Genomic DNA, 17404 nt, shown 5'->3' with positions numbered 1-17404 from the left:
AGGGGGTGGGGCAGGAAAATGAGAAAGGGGTTGGGGAGGCAACAAAAAGGTCTAAAGGGACAAGAAAAAGGGATAAAATAGATGGGGCAAGAAAAGGGGCTAAAGAGAGCAAGATCAGGAGCTGTGGAAAGAATAGGAGCTAAAAGGGACAGGGGCAAGAGAAGGGGCAACGCGGTTCTGGGGGCAGCAAAAGGGGCTAAAGGAGTGACGATCAACAAAAGGGGCAAAACGGGAATGGGGCAGTTGAAGGGGATGAGGGGCAGCTAAAGGGGCTAAATGGTACTGGGTCAAGGAAAGGGGCAAAAGGGGTCAGGGTCAGCTAAAAGGGTTCAGGGACAGCTAAAGTGGGACTGGCAAATCAAGAAAAGGGGCACACCGGGCCTTGGGGCAGTTAAAGGAGTGGAGGGTCAACAAAAGGGGCTAAATAGGTACGAGGGGTCAAGGAAAGTGGCAACACGGGAATGGGAGCAGCTAAAAGGGTTAAGGAGCCGCTAAAGGGGTTAAATGGCACTGGGAGGGAGAAGAAAAGGGGCAAAACGGGTCTGAGGCAGCTAAAATGGGCAACACAAGGGGCATGAACAGGGGCTAAAGGGTGATGGGCCAAAAAAAGAGTCTGGGGTAACAGAATGGAGCTAAAGGGGGCAAGAACAGGGTCAACAAAAGGGGCAAAATGGGACTGGGGCAACAAGAAAAATGGCAGCACGGGTCTGGGGGCAGCTAAAAGGGGTATGGGCAAGAAGAGGGGCTAAATGTGACTGGGCGGGGCAAGAAAAGGGGCAGATCTGAAGCAAAAGGGGACAAAGGGTACTGGGAAGAGAAACATAGGGGTTTCACGTACCTTTTATGAATTTGTTGCCCCTTAACAGCACCACCATTGGAAGTGTTCCAGTCCTGCCACAGCCAATCAATGAGTGGCTGGGGCGAGACAAAAGAAAGAAAGGGACATGCTCCAGGTGTGCCTGCAGTACTTACGGGAGCATGTCTGCCTGACTTCCTGCCCTGCCCCAGCCACACAATGAGTGGCTGGGGAGGGACTAGCAGTCAGGCTGCTGGGACCGGAAGACAGGCAGACGCGCACGATCATGCTCGTTTCTTAAAGGAAAGTGGGAGCAACTGGTGGGGCTCATGGCCGGCCCCTGCTTTGGGTGGGCAAAGGCCTGAGGGCAGGTGGGTGGGCAATCAGGCCAGAGCCCTAGGTGGAGCTCGAGCTGGCCCGACCTGCGCCAGGCTCGCCCAGCTTTGTATTAAACTACACATAGAATTTTGCCATGGCAGACTGGGCTTGAACCCTCAACCTTATAGATACCAGGCACACGCATTAACTGATTGTACCACAGAGACCAGTTGGTAAAGGAATGAACAGCAAGGCTTCTAAAAGCACTTTTTATTATTAATAAGCTTATATTCACAGACAAAAGCGCTCAATTTACAGGAGCAGCGCAGGAAATACTGTTGGATGGAGGGGGAAGGCAGCTTGAGGGGGGGGTGATTGGTTAGGGGATGGGCTGCGAGTGGTTAGTCCTTTTATGTTGCTGGTCATCCAGGTATTTCGGCTTGAAAATCTGGTCACCCTAAGCATGTTTCACCTCCAGAAACACACAGGGACGTCAATTCACCAAAATTCCAGGGTTAGCGGAAGTGACATCACACGACAGTCGACACTGATGACATCACAGGAAGTGATGCCATTTGACCCCACCCCGAAGTGATATTGCGGGAAGACAAAACAGGAAGTGGAATCACATAGCATTGTACACTACGAAAAATATGGTTACGATATCACTATAATGTGATGTACATTTCATACAAGAATGTATCACCATATGTATCGTTAAGATCAGTGTGTATAGGCCCATATTACCAAATTACTGTGAATGCAAGCAGACGTCCATGACCAAATGATAATGAGGTGTTATTATATAGCACTTACGCTTAAGCGCTTTATATAGAACAAATATACACCCAATATCACCCAACCTGTGTTGGTACTCATTTATCGACCTCAGAAGGATGAAAGGCTGAGTTGAGGCGTTTAAGAACAGACTAAATCAGTGACTCACCCCCTGAAGTGTGCCTGAAATAAACCTTTAATGAGTCTAGCAATTATTGAATAGAATGCCAGAAAGACACATTGGGCCTCATTACGAGTCCGGTGGTAACCTGCCAATTTTTCCGGCTCGGTTACCGCCGGACTCGTATTACCATTCCGCCTTCCTGATTCCCGGAATTACCGGGGCATTACAACCCCGGTGACCCGGGCATTCCGGAGGCGGAATTTGGTAAATCCCCATTCCCATGGAGTCCTATAGGACTCCATGGGAATGGGGAAGTGGAAACACTGGCCCCACCTCGTGATGGTGCCGGTGTTTCCACGTCCGCCTGCAGGCGGGCGGCGTTAAATCCACTAGGTCAGACCTGGCGGGAACGCCACACCCCGCCTGCAAGACTCGAGATCGGGCAGTCCGGAATTAACAGTGGCGGCGGGTTTACCGCCAGTGTTATTTCCGGTCCGCCCGACCCGTAATGAGGCCCATTATTTGGTATTCCTATTCTTTCTTATTTAGGGTCAGTGCTGAAAGTGTTAGACTTGTGGCACTCATGTTCTTATTTTTTTTTTAAGGGGCCTGAACAAGAAAGCCAGCCACGCCAGAAGTAAAGAGACACATGGTGCTGGCCACAGCTTAGTTTTTGTTTTTTAGAGGTCGCAAAGGAGACCACAGAGGTCACAAGGGAGACCGCAGATGTCGCAGTTGCGGCCTCTGGTGACTCCTAAATGAGGTCCTTGGAAACACATCGGCAAGCACATTCTGCGGCATGTGGCAAAAGACCCGAGTCAGTGAAACCCATATGCACGAGACCTGCATAATATAGCATTGAGAATTCTAACAGGCGTCCAATTACAATCTAATTGGTGACCTACATACTACCCCCATGTGCAGTGGCTTAATTACTTCCAGGAAACGGTCAAATATATTATAAGGATTTTCAAAATCTATTCGTACATTTACTGGGCACTAATTGCTCCCTGGTTGAGAAGTTACACAGAAACCTTGGTGCGAAAATGTCTGCATGGTACAATAATTTAACCTTGGCATTGCTCCCGGTCCAGACTTCCAGAGTCAAGACAGAGTCAAGACAATTCCTCTGGCCTAAGGCTCTGAAGTACCCAAGACACGCATTGCACCACTTGCTGTGCACCTGGGTGCATGAGCTCCCACTGGATTCAGCATGCCGCCCTCCTTGCTGCTATCAATAAAGACTGGCAATGATGACTTACTGGTTTCAGCAGCTCAGGCTCTCCGTTAGTGTTGCCTCATTAGCAAATAATCCGTTCCCAGAGTGCTCCATTCTCCTGATAGGACGTTACACTGGTGGAATACGGAAGTCATAACCTCACTGGCATGACGTCAGAGCTCTTCCTTAATTGACACGCCATGGCAGTGTGGGAGCCTCAAGCCTGCTCGCTTTACTGTCATGCATCAACAATGCCATTGGCTTTAGGCCTGTTAAAGTACTGGCATCTAGCCAGTGTAGGGTGACCAAACGTCCCGGTTTTCCTGGGACAGTCTGGGGAAATCACCCTCTGTCCCGGGAGTTTTTTCATTTTAGAAACCCCGTCCGGGGTTTGCATGGCTGGGTGCCTATGGCCCTGTTTTTGCCGGGACCCGATTTCGAAATACCAAAATCAGGTCCCGGTGCAACTCTTCCTGCGTGATTGGGGGCGTTAAATGCTTTTCACGCCCCCATTTCCTCCCGCTTCCCCTCCCCGGCGCTCTCCTCCAATGAGAGCAGTGTGCCTGTGAGCACAACCCCTCCCCACCCACGCAAAAGGCCAGCGACATGGAAGTAGGACTAATGTTTTATTTGGATTCGCTTTACTCCTACTTCCATTTCTATGGCCTGTCCCATGTTTTCTTTTTTTTAATCTGGTCACCATAAGCCAGTGGCGTACCGAGCGGAGGGGACAGGAGGGCAGTTGCCCCCCAGTGGCTGTTTCAAGAGTCAGACCGGGCATTTGCAATGGGACACCTCTCCTGTTTGGCACACTGACATGAAAATAGGGGTGCCGAACAGGAAAGGTGTTCCTCTGCCAGGACAATGAGGGTGCCCGAGCAGGACCACACAGGAAAAAGGTGTCCGTGTCCCACCTGCCCTGGGCCACTGCAGCAGCTGCAGTCTGGAGCGGTACGGGACACGACACCAGTGCTGTATGTACCAGTGGCGCAACACCATTGAGCAGATTGGGCTCTAGCCCCCACCACCCTGACATTTTGGGCTATGTTGACCTACAGAGCTGTGGCCGACACAACAGGAAACGGCGCCTCGGCTTTCCTATTAACGAAGGCCTTGCAATTGCTAACATGAAGCATTTCACTTTTATCACCCGCATTCATATGCATGCCTTTTTGGGCAATTGAAATTGTGTTGAGGGGATTAGTACTTGCGTACCAGGGGGGTGCTTGGTAGGAGGGGTGGGGACAGAAACAGATCATTCTCACAGCAGTCTTTAAGTGTGTGGTTTCAGACGTGAAGGAGAGATTTAACTGCTTGTAACATTGAAGCGATCACCAGAATATTCTAATTAGAATGCGTAAAGAAGTTAGATGACCCCGCACAAGTAAGTTTGCCCCTTCCCCACAGTCTCTGAAGTTGGTGCCTCTCCCAACATTTGAAGTGTTAGCCCCCCCGCCCCCAAAGTTTTCGCTTAGGTGCACCCCTGGGTGTGCCCTGCTTTCAGTTCCAGTCCTGGGCAGGCGCATTCATAAGTCTGACTTCAGAAAGAAGTCGGTCATTTTTTTCTTGAGCTGGAGTGCATGAGACGCAGCAACGCGGGAACAGGGAAGACCACACTGTTTTGTGTGCTTGTGTATGTGTAGGTATTCCTGGTGCTGTACTTTGTGTTTAGGATGCATGTGTAGTGGGCGACTGTTGTGTGACTGGGTGAGTGTGGGCGTGTGTTTGTGCTGGCAGTGGAGGAGGAGCAGAGTTTGGCAGGTGGGGGTGAGGGGCAGTGTGCCATAATGGTACTGCCACTTTTTTAATGGTCATTCATGTTGAATCAATAATTATATGAATTATTACTTGGCTAGACTGGCATTTGGGGGCAGCCAGTCTAGCCCTTTCTTGCTGAGCCATGAGGACGTTTTACAGTAAGACAGGCTGCCCCCAAATGCCAGTCTAGACAAGTAAAAACGCATACCAAATACGGTATGCGTTATTACTTGTTTAGACTCAGTGGTGGAAATGGAAAAAATTTGGTGGGGGATCCCACAACACAAGGACTGGGGTGGGGGAGGAGTTGCCCGAGGAGGCGTGGTCTAGAGGGGCGGGGAAAGTAGTGCACATCCAGCAATGCTGGAATACTTGAACAAAAAAAAAGAAAACAAAGCGCCTGCGACGGCAGCATTGCCTTTTACCGCGGCTTTGGCACCGGTATGTAATGCACAATGCTCGCTACATGTACAACTGAAAGGAATCAGTTGTACATGTACGAGCATTGTGCATTACACGCCACTGCCTAAGCCGCGGTAAAAGGCAATGCTGCCGTCGCGGGCACTTTTTTTTTCTTTTTTATGTAATCCAGCGCTGTTCATGGGTTTCGGTGGCTGACTCTGGCCGGATCCTGCGATCCGGCTCCATATCTGGTGCCAGATCTCGGATCCGCCGAGAGCCGGCCCAATGACCAGCACTGGTTAGACTGGCATTTGGGGGCAGCCAGTCTAGCCCTTTCTTGCTGTGGCATGACTTTTTCTGTGCATCTTGTCTGGGACAGGAGTGCTGCCATGTGTTCTTCTTGGTATGACTGCCTGTAGAACAGCGGTCTGGAGAAGGGCACAGACAGCAGTGTGGCCGTATGCTCCTGCTCTGCACCCTCCATGCACAATGGGGGGCAGGCATAGCAGGAGCACACTCTGTCCTACTCCAAGCCGTTGATTGCACTGCAGGCCTAATAAGGGCCAGAGCCAGAGGCAGGACAGGAGCGCATAGCTCCATGTCCCACTCTTGTCCTAATGGTGCAGGGAGAGGGTACGGGATCAAGTCATCATATAAGTGCAGGAACGATTAGATGTCAGTTTAGCATTAATTTTCCAAGGGGCATTTGGGAGGAAAAGTAGCAGGACTTTTTTTGTGGCTCGCCCTCCTACGCTTTTCTTAATTTTGTATTAATAATTTGCTAGGCGTCTATACAACCCAATGCTGTTTCCAAGTGCCACAAGGTTAAACAGGGAGGGAACAGGGGAGTAATAAACAATAGTAAATAACAAACAAAAAAACAGTAAATATTCAACAAAAACGGTCTTACTAGGCCTTCTGGCATTCGGACGAGTAAGTGCAGGACAAAAATGGTCCTACTAGGCCAATGTTGGATACCCACCGGCACCCAGCTCTGTACAAGTGACAGGCTTGAGGCGCCCTCACTCATGGGAAGTTGTGCCGGGAGGGATGGGATGGGATGGGATGGGGAAGCTGAGATCACAGAGTTAATTGCAAGATTCCTGGTACGGTTTTGTTTCTTTTGCAGGGAGAGGAACCCCAAACTTTAGGGAGGTGTGGTTGGGGGAGGTACAGCAGGATAGCAGGTATTGTTTTGCTTCTTGGAGTGGGATTTGGGGAAGGCAAACACAAGGGGAGTATGATGGGGTGGCACGTAGTTTTGTTTCAGGTGGGTTGATGGGGGGGGGACAAACATGTGGGAGGTGAAGGGATGCAACAGTAAACCGGGTACTGGGTGTTTGTGGGGTGACAGAAGCACCCAGCCATATTGTGTACGCTTCTCTCATACTGTGCCTCTCGTACACACAGACACAAATTGACATCACAATTGCAAAAAGTAAGTGTGGTGATCTGCTTGTGTATGCTAATACCACGCACAGCTACCATTTGCATGGTCTCCAGGCGCTCAGGTGGCTCCGTGGGAAAGTATGGGTGGGGGACTAGGATTGTGAGGGATAGGATAGAAGTTGTGCTCTTCTGTTGGCGCTTGCAGAACCAGGAGAACCTGGCATCTGTGCCTGTTGGCTTTCTGGGTGTGCTTTAATTGTGTGCACTGGGGTTATTGGGCCTCATTACGACCCAGGCGGTAAGTTACCGCCTGGGCCGTACCTTTACCGCCATGGCGTAAACTACGTTTACGCCATGGTGGTTGGCGGACTTACCGCCCCATTCCGAGGTTGGCGGGGCGGTAAGTCCCCATTAACCCATTTACCCTTCCCCATTCCCATTTTTGCCCCATAGGGGGGGTGGCATGCAGGCGAGGAGCGAGGAGCAGGGATGGTTAGCAGTGCTTACGTTCAATACCATGGCTAGCCTCAAAGTGCATCTAAATTCAATATAGCGGCGATTCTCTAAATGCATCCAAATTCAATACTGTGGCTACTATCAAAATGCATCCAAATTCAGTACAGTGGCTACTCTCTAAATGCATCTAAATTCAATACAGTGGCTACTCTCTAAATTCATCTAAATTCAATACAATGGCTACTCTCTAAATGCATCTAAATTCAATACAGTGGCTACTCTGAATTCATGTACATTCAATACAGTGGCTACTCTCTACATGCATCTAGATTCAATAAAATATAATTAATAGAATTCAATAAATATATATGTTTTTATAAAAGAACAATTATAATTAATGGTGTGGCTATTCTCTAAAATGCATATTATGCATCTAAATGTGTTTCACCATAACAGCAACAGGAAGAAAGAAACATGAAGATTCCATGTTTTAAGTTGTCCAGTGCTAAATAATGGTGCCTCTTGGGAGATGCAGTTCTGGCTGCAACCTATTCAGCTTCAAGATATCAGTATGGGTGCTAAGAACATATTTCAGTAGCACAGCACAGTGCAAGGTGGAAGAAATGACACTGGTTACTGATGAAGGTTTTTCAGGAGCAAGTGCCAGAACCTCCCGGTCATGAACAGTGAAATGCTGCTACAATCCGCTAGCCACAGCCATGGATGCCGAAACTGGGGCCATTCACACTGATGAGCTGGACCAGAAAGGTGGAGCGAGTGAACGTCGGAACATCCTAACAGCCCATGAAACTTTAAGTCTCTTAAACCTAGAGCTAGGAATACCGCCTCCACCGCGGGTCTGGGCAGATATTGCATTATTTTGGCTTTGGAATATTTTGAAGTGATGATTTCTCTCCCACAAGCCCAGCACAGGGCATCATGGGAGATGCATTTCTTGGAGGAGTTACTCCTGACTGGAACTGCATTGGTCACCTGGCTACCCTCTGATCTCGGGCCCAGGTCCCCTCCCCCGCCAGTTGCACACCTGCACTGCCTCCCGGGCAACACCTGCATTTGGGGGCTGTTTCTGTATCCCTACAGTCCCCCACCAGCTCTTGACACCTGTTGTCTACACTTACCCCTGCGCTTGCCACATGCTGCCGCACTTCTATTGTTCTTATTTTTTACTGTTGATCCTATGTATTGTACTACCCCTTCCCACCTCTGCGCGCACTTTGCCCTTCCCACCCTCCCCTGCACTTGCGCGATCTCAATTTCACCTGGCATAGTAAGATCATTGTCTTTGTCTTCCCTATGTTCCCCCTCCCTTTCCTTGTCGCGCCTTGAAACACTTCTATATAGACGCGTTATAAATGCCATATATCATATCATATCATATCCAACATGACGGAATCAGGGAGGTTGGAAAGTGCAGACTCCAGTTCCATGTCTTCCAGTAGCGGACCTGTTGGGTGTCCTGACCCACGTTTAAGCTATCATGCTGCAACATTTGGTGCTGTGGGCTTAGAAAATTCAAGATGGCGGAAAACCCACATGTGCGCTGAAATCCAGGAAAGCTGCGCAGTTTGTGTGCACACTAAAATGGTTGCCTCACTTGCCACCCACCAGTGCGAGAATGAAAGGCTGGGTTGCCATGAGGGAAATGGGTTGCCAAAGGAAAAACAGTAGCGCCGGTTAGCTTCAAAGCGCTTTAAAACCACCATTGGACTACCCGCACAGTAGTCTGAAACCATTGGGAATGGCAATGCTGATTGCCAAATGCAACCTAGAATTGTGGGGAATTCATTTCTTAAATCCCAAAAATGGGTGCAGTACCAGTACTCACCACTATCCAAAAGCCGGCAGTTTAAAACCACCCTGTGTTTCTCTGAAGGCAAGCCAAAGTGCCTATTTCAAACATTGCAATATGTGCAAAATATTCACTGAACACCAGCAGACATTTGGTAGAATGGAGTTTTGTGTGCCTACAAAATCTGGGAAATGAAGAGCCCAGAAAAATGCTTATAACAAGACTGGCTGCGCTGTGGATTTCAGCAGTTTAAGTTGCATTGGACTGAAAGACACTACAAATCTAAATGTTCAAATTGACTGAGTGACCTACTTTTGAGTGTCACATAGGTTGCAATTGTTTAAATGTCATAGTTTTGCACTTAGAATCAGCATTCTAGCTGCATGTGTAAAATTGCAAGTTAATTTAAAAAGCAACAAATAACATGACAGTAGCTGAAAGTCTGGCGTAAGGAACTTGATTCTGCCTGGCAACTACCCCCATCAGCAGTGAAACTTGAGTCACCACTGTGTTCCCAGGCCAACCTTCCTTTTGCTGCCCACACTAAGGATATGCCATCTATCTGATAATTGAATTATCTGTGCTCTGCAGGAGAGTGAACAAAGCCCTCTTCACTCAGGCAAAGGTTTTTATTACCGCAGTCGTAAAATGTAGCTTCCTCTTGGCAAGAGCTGGGAGGGGCACTGCCTGTGAGAGCAAGCTGGCTTGGCAGAAACTGGAAAGACTGGTTTCTATACCATGTGACCTGGGAAACCACACCCCTTTGGAGCCAGAACATAACTTTAAAAAGATGAATAACTCATAGAGCGGACATGTGAAAATTTTATAAATGATACCATAATTCTTGTGATTTTTCTGCCCACATTTTAAGAGGTTTTTCGACCCGGTGGCATGTTCAGGGGGGTTTTAGCGGAAAAGTGGATATAACTCTAAATGTATGCATGTTAAAAATCTGAAACTTCATCAGTTAATGTCCCTACTCCCTGCACACATGTATGTAAAGTTGGGTCCATGTCAGAAATTGCAAAATCAGTTAAAAAGTGAAATATGTGCCATTTCTGAATGCAAGCTCCCAGGAAGAGCAGAGTTTGAACAGGGGATACCTCCTGTAATGCATGATGGGTGCATATGATTTTAAAACAATATGTACCTCTGCAAATATGTATTTGTTTCAAATCTAGATTTGTGTGTAAGTTGACAGGAGGAGTGGACTTTCTGCAGGCTGTAAAATGACATCACGCTGACTCACAGTTCATTCCCCAATCAAATGATAAATGGAAGTTTGACCAATTAGAAGCTGAGAGAGAGGTAGGGTCAGTGATGCTAGAACACACCCACATTCTAAACACATAAAAGCAGACAGACAGGACAGATAGAGACTTTCAAAATCCATCTGCCGCTGGAAGCTCTGCCGGAAAAATCCATACTTTACCTCCATCAAACCTCCAGAGAGCCAAACTAGATACTTCAATCTATCCAGAACTAAGAGACCAGACCAGAGAGAAAGCAGTGCTGTACCCAGAGAGACCCAGACCAGCAGAGAGAGCTGACCCAGATCACTGTGAAGTGCAGAGGCCAGACCAGACCAGAGTCCAGTCTAAAACCCTGACCAGATCCGTGATGAGGCCCATTTAATTCAAGAATATAGTGCGAGTACCCAGCAGAACTGTGTAGAACCAATCTCTTAGTTTAAATTCATCTAATTCAATCTATTTAATCTAAGTAGAACTGCTTCCTAGCTGTCACCTGTCATTTCTAGTTGCAAGCTGCACTTGTCATTTTGAGCTTTTGAAATTTGCAAAACCAAAAACGACCTTTATTAAATCGCTCATATCTCCGCGACCGTTTGGGCTAGAGACTTGCAGTAACTTTCCTCTGATAGCTTAGAATCGTAGCTTTGAATCGCACCAAGAACCGCATTCCTACCCCTTATAGTTTTACCGCAATCGCGGAACACGCATCCGCGAATTTTACCGCGATTTGCAATTTCTTCACATGTAAAAACTGCTGCTGTTTGCTTTCCATTTGCCAGAAATTCGTTTAACCTGCTAACTATCCCTGCATCATTGCTAGTGTGAGCCTGGACTAATATTAACTAGATACCACTCACCCTGAACCTCTGAAAGGGAATTAAAAGCGTTTCCAGCATATTTCTCATTCATTGCCAGCACATATCAAAGCAATTTGGGCCTGTGATTTCAAAACTCCTATCTGTTTTCTGTTGTCTAAGCTTGCTGGATTGAACTGATTACATTGATTGCATTTCTGAGAACTGTGTGCTTTCCTCCCATTTCCTTGCATTGCATAAAGAGGGGGGGAGTGAATAGCCAGAGAAAAGTGATTACATTGTTTGGTTGAAATCATATTGAGTATTTTCTGTACTGCATTCATTGAATATTGCATCCACCTGAGCTTACATAAAGCATCCTCTACCACATTATACTTTTGTTCCTATTTACCAGTGTGCTACCTTATCCATTTCTTGTCAACTCCTTATTGATTATAGAGAAGCGTGTTAGTGCCAGATTCTCCGTTATTAATCTTTATCATATCAGATTAAGTGTGCTATTCAATTATTAATTTATTATAAAGTGTGATCTATATATCTCTTGTTTAAATTATCAAATAAACCTTTTAACTTGTAAAACAGAACTACTTCTTGGCTCAGCGGGGTCAGGGGGATTCCAAGAGAGGGGTGTTATATAGGGGTAGTCATCCAGAACGCATGAACTGGACCTAAAGATATATCAATAAGGGTTTTCATTCAGTATTATAGACTAGGCGTTGACTTAGCTGTAGTGTTGAATTGAATCCTCTTACAGACCGCAGTGCATCTTGGAGGATGTCGTTTTTTGCTCAGTGTTACCCAATAGGACAGCATCAGGAAGGTTGCCAAATGCGGTGTTTGTAGCACCTGGTTTATATGGCACTAGTTTATGAATATGATTTTCTTCTAGGAGGCTTAAATTGAATAAGAAAACTTGACTAAAGGAATGTTGTACTTACCTTTGTAAAGTATTAATGCTAGCGCCAGTTAGGGGCAAGCACTGAGCAGGAGTGGTCCCTCCAAGAACCGAAAACCTTATTTCTCCAACAGAACATAGTCTTTTTTCCAGAATATGAGCAGTGCAACACCACTGTTTAGAGATTTCGAGTTACTACTCCTCATCTAATTAATGAGCCTGGACCAATGTGAGGATGCATTAGAAAGGCCAATGTTAACAATTAGCGTCACTGACTAGCTCCAAGGTGTGTTTACTAGCACCCCCTTCTACCCTCTTGCACCCGCAGCAAGAGAAGATGTGATTAACACAAGCACTACCTTCCACTGAAAGGAAGGATAGGCTCAATACTTGGGCAAAACTGCAGGTTGATGGCTGGAAGATTATGAATGAATCTTAACCACTGGCAATTGCTTTGGGAACCCTCCAGGACATCGCTTTTCAGCCCGCCATCACAGAACAGGAAAGACCATATGCAAATAATATGCAAATGATAACCAACATTCAGTGTTTGACCCGACAGATGGTGATATGCGCTGTACCTGAAGATGCCCTCGGTCTGGTCTCCGTTGAGGGCCAGCACCTCCTCCGACAGCCTTGTCTGCACCCACGGCAACTGGCGGTCCGGGTAGCGCTCCTTCTGCATGTTCATCACTTCCTGCAGCGAGCTACCGAACATCGACGGGCTGAAGACAGCGTTTCTAGCGTGCTTGATCTCCTCAAGGATTGGCTTCTTCAGTCCCTTTAAGGAAAGAAAGGAGGCAAACAAGTCATTAACAAACCCATAAAACGTTGTACAAGCATTAATGACACGCATGTTCCTGCTTCCACCGGCAATGACTGCCCATGACCAAAAACATGAAACACATCACACACCAAATGGGCTCCAACCATAATCCCCATAGGACTTCACGGGAATGGGGACTAGGAAGCACGGGCACCGTTGCGAACGGTGCCGGTGCTTCCGTGACAACTCTGCTTTCTGGGGCCGTTGCACCCAGCTGGTCAGACTTGCCGGGCGCAACGGCCCTGGCAGGCAAAATCGTAGTTTGAAGGTTGGAAAAGGTGCCGGTAAGTTGCTACAGGCACCCTTATTTCCGGACCGGCAAACTTGGAATGAAGCCCAATGTATGTTATGTACATGTTGGGAGTGTGTGATGAACGGAAGATGCAATGATAAAAGGCACTCCAACAGCCACTGGCCAAACAGCCCAGAGGGTCCGTCACAGCTACGGGTAAAATGCAAAGAGCACTAGGCTTTAAAGCATGAATAAGACGAGTAAGCAAATGGAAGTATATCTGCGCCATTTAGAAACTATGGAGCCACTGAAAAAGCTATGGAAACATACCAAAAAATCTATGCAAGTTTCCCAACAAAAAATTGATGATTGTATTTTGACGGCTTAGATTAAAGTTATATATATATTATTTTTTGTCGGCTTAAAATGGTTTACAACATAGAAAACTTTTAGCCCCCTATAAAGTTATATCCAAACAGGGAGAACATAGGCTGCAGCTAGAAGGTTTCCAGAGAGCAAAGATTATGCAGATTCTGTTATGTTGAGGTAGGAACTCTGGTTCATCTGTTCATTAGTTCTCCAGCTCTGTGATTTAGATGAATGATCGTTTCCAAAGAATGACTTCTGGATAAGAATTCTAAATAGTAATTAAACTTCTCCAATTACTGCAGCCATTCATTTTGTACATACGATTTTGGATGCTGGTTGTCTTTACAAATATTTGGAAATTTAAAAACATTTGTAAATGATTGTGATATAAACGGCTTTGTAATGTTAAGTGGGAAAGGTTGTCAACAGACCAAGCACAATAAATAAAAAACTTTTAAAAACTTAGCATGAGGGGATACATTTCCTGTGGTTTAAATCCTGAAAAGGTTTGTATAGTTTAGAAATGGTAAATTCCTCAATGCCTTAGAGCGAAGGGCTTAAACCAGGACTCTCGCATCCAACATTTTTACAAAGGCAACATTCTGTGCCTGCGGAGAGTGTGTGGCGAATCAACTTCCGGGGCACCAGTGGTCCAAGGATGAATATTGGTTTCTAAACCATCAATCAGCCCCACACCCCTAGTACATCAGAAGGGATCTGAACAGATTGGAGACACAAGCAAATTATAAACCTCCTTGTCCAATTTTGGTAATGTGGACGCAATAGCAGGCTTATCTCCACAAGGTCGTGGGTCATTGGTTAGTTGCAACATAGCAAAAAAACAATTATTACCCAATGATAAAAGATACTTGTCTTGTCATGGTGTATACAAATATCTACTTTATTGTTATTCAACAGACAGTGCTAGCAGACTACAAAATACAACCCACCCTGTAAAGGAATGCAGAGGACAGACAGTTTCAAGAAGGTAAAGGGATGCACTCTGGATACTGACAGGAGGGTAGTTGGTAAAGTAATTAATCGCAATAGTTCAAGGATACTTGGTTTCAGCACAAAGGGAGCAATGGGTCGTAAAATGTCACTAGGGGCTTTTGAAGAAGGACAAAGGGGACGGAACCATAATGCATCTTATGATTGTAGAAGTTCTTGGTGCTCGACAGGGTCGAGTCGGTTTCAGGGCACTTTGCAGCTCCTGCAACAGAGTACAAGAATGGAGACAGCTGCAGGTGGCAGGCGGCAGGCAGTTCGGCGAACGAGGTTGGACGGATGGCTACAGGTACCTATCTTCCTGTCTGTTGTGGATCAAAGGGTCTCTCTGGTTCATTGAGCTCTCTGCGGTTCCTGATTATAGTCATAGGTCTCCCTTGAAGCTGCGGCGGGACCAGACCTTTGGTCTCCACCAAACCACATACTCGTACCTTCTGAATGGGGTCCCCCTGCGGGGATGACTACTGTAAATACATAGTTCCAGACATGATGGGTCACTGCCATTGATACTGAGAGGCAGGAGTAGGCTCCAGGTTGACACAGTGAATATCAAAGGTTGTTTGGGTTTTCCTGTCCTTTGTTAGTCCTGCGACCAGGCGCCCAGTGGGTCTGCTTGAATTATCTCAGATTAGTTGTAACGCTCACCTTGTATCCACAGGGACGCCACTCGACTGGTCAGGGATGCTTCTGGGAACACTACAACTTCTCCGGGGTTCGTGCAGCCAGGGGTCAGTTCTAAAAGACAGGAGATGGATTTTAGCTACTACTCCTTCCCTCAAGACCCACCTCCCGGAGTTCCCCTTACGGTTCCCCTCGGGACTTCTCTCACTTTGGTTTTCGTTAAGGTGTGCTCTCCGTCCTGCCGTGCTGGGCAGGGGCGCGTTGTCGCTGGGCACCGTTCCGCCGAGTTACTTAACTGGCATGGCCTGTAGTCCAGACCGGCTGTGACTCCACTTTTCAGGTAAGTCTTTCGTATTAAGAATAAATGTCTATTAGTAGATGTTCCGAATAACCTTCTCCTTCTTTCTTGCAGGTGCTGAAGGAATGATGGTGGAAACGAGCTGATACTCGAGGCTGAACTCGAGAAGGTAAGGATGTGCAAAGCACGGCGCTGAGAGCGTCTTTGAAAGTTGGCTAACCTGTGCTGTTGTTCCTTGCAGGTCGCGGGAGGAATCCTGGAAGAAGTGATCGAACGGGACCAGTTGCCGAATGGACGATGTTCGAGTGGCGATGGCCTTCCAGGAGAGCTTGGTAAGTAAGCTTACTTGATGTCTTATTCTTGTCCTTCTTCCCAGGGGTGTTGCTGGAGGAAGATATTGATGTCCAAGAAGACTCCGGGTGGGTGGAGGAGCTGAAGCTGGGCAGGTAAGGATGACTGTGGTTCTTCGTCTTCTCTCGCCCATGTAGGCCAAGATGCTGAGCAGGACCCAGTGAACGTCACGCTGCTAGAGCAGAATAACGCAAAGCGCGTGCCTCGAGTCGGGCCTGGTTTAAATACCCAGCAGGTATCCCAGGTCCCTTCGGGGCGGGGCCTGCCCTGGATGCTAGACTGCTAGTTGCAGTTCCCCATTGGTCCTTGTGGGGGCAGCCATGTTAGTCCATTGCCCATTGAAACCCGCACCTGCCATGTGAGCCTGATGCCAACGGCACCAGGACCGACTCCAAGGGACCCGAGAGGGGCAAAATAGGGCCCTTTGGGTCTTGTTAAAATATTGTGGCGGGGGCCAGAGAGCCTGAGTTCCTTGGCCTGAAACTAAGGTCATGACAGCGCTCCCCCCTAAGGCCCCTCTCAAGGTGGTTCTCCTGTCCGGCCCCGGCTTGGATGGATACTCTCGATGGAAACGCTGAAGCAGGCGTGGAGCATGGATGTACTCACTGGGCTCCCATGTCCTGTCCTGTGGACCGTATCCTTTCCAATCCAGTACATAGTAGAGTATTGTTCTCAAATAGTTGGAGTCCAGCATGTCCTTTACTTCGTATTCGGGTTCCCCATGAACGATTACGGGTCCTGGTGGAGTAGTTATTCGGGTTCTGGGCTTGACCGGCTTCTGAAGAGATACGTGGAACACCGGGTGTATCCGCATGTGGGCTGGCAGTGTCAGCTTTACAGCAGCTGGATTAATGATGGACTCAACGGGGTATGGTTCTAAGAACTGTGGGCGAAATGTCCTAGTACCCTTTAGAGGTATATATTTGGAGGCTAGCCACACCATATTCCCTACTTGGTAGTCAGGGGCTTTGGTGCGATGCTGGTCCGCATACCTCTTCTGGCACGCTTTGGCTTGTTCTTGAGCTCTTGTGAAAGCCTGTGAGATTGTCGTGTAGAGGGTCGTGACGGCCGTAATTTCTAGGGTCGTAGGGACGTCTAGCTCGGAAATGCGAGGATGCCTTCCATATACCGTAAAGAACGGCGTTTGCCCAGTGCTGCTGTGCAACGGGTTATTATAGGCGTACTCGGCGATCCATAAAAGATCCTTCCAATCCCCTTCCACCTGGTGAAGCATGCAGCGCAAGTACTGCTCGAGAGTCTGATTCGTTCTCTCCGTTTGACCGTCTGTTTGGGGGAGATGGCTAGTGGACATTCGGATGTCTATTTGGGCCAATGAGCAACACTTTCCCCAGAAGTTGGACACAAATTGGGTACCACGATCCGATATTAAAACTGAAAGGAATCCATGCAGGCGCACTACATGCTCGAGGAAGATTCTGGCGAGACCGGATGCATTAGGCCGACCCTTGAATGGGAAGAAGTGGGCCATTTCGGAAAACAAGTCCACGATCACCAGGATGGTGTTGTAACCTTAAAACCCAAAGGTGGGAACCTCAATTGTCACTGGCACCTTGAGGTAGAGCAATACTAAAGAACACAGGTGGTGCCAGGAAAAGTGCAAAGAGAAAACTGGTGAGGACGAGACTTGAGCTATAAGTATTAAATCATTATTTTTATTTCTTTTTGA

General features: G+C 47.4%; 1 protein-coding gene across 2 annotated transcripts in view; it reads right to left on the bottom strand.

Annotated features, from left to right (window-relative positions):
• The window catches only part of ARHGAP39 (Rho GTPase activating protein 39), a 1402702-nt gene that overhangs the window by 125690 nt on the left and 1259608 nt on the right, over positions 1-17404 (bottom strand). For both annotated transcript variants that reach the window (XM_069621770.1, XM_069621771.1), the window contains one exon: positions 12594-12793. In XM_069621770.1, the coding sequence (XP_069477871.1) occupies positions 12594-12793 (200 nt within the window). The remainder of the gene's footprint in view (positions 1-12593; positions 12794-17404) is intronic.

Source organism: Ambystoma mexicanum, chromosome 5q, assembly GCF_040938575.1.
Source record: "Ambystoma mexicanum isolate Mex_15411 chromosome 5q, UKY_AmexF1_1, whole genome shotgun sequence".
Taxonomy (NCBI): Eukaryota; Metazoa; Chordata; class Amphibia; order Caudata; family Ambystomatidae; genus Ambystoma; species Ambystoma mexicanum.
This window is presented reverse-complemented; position numbering and strand designations above follow the sequence as displayed.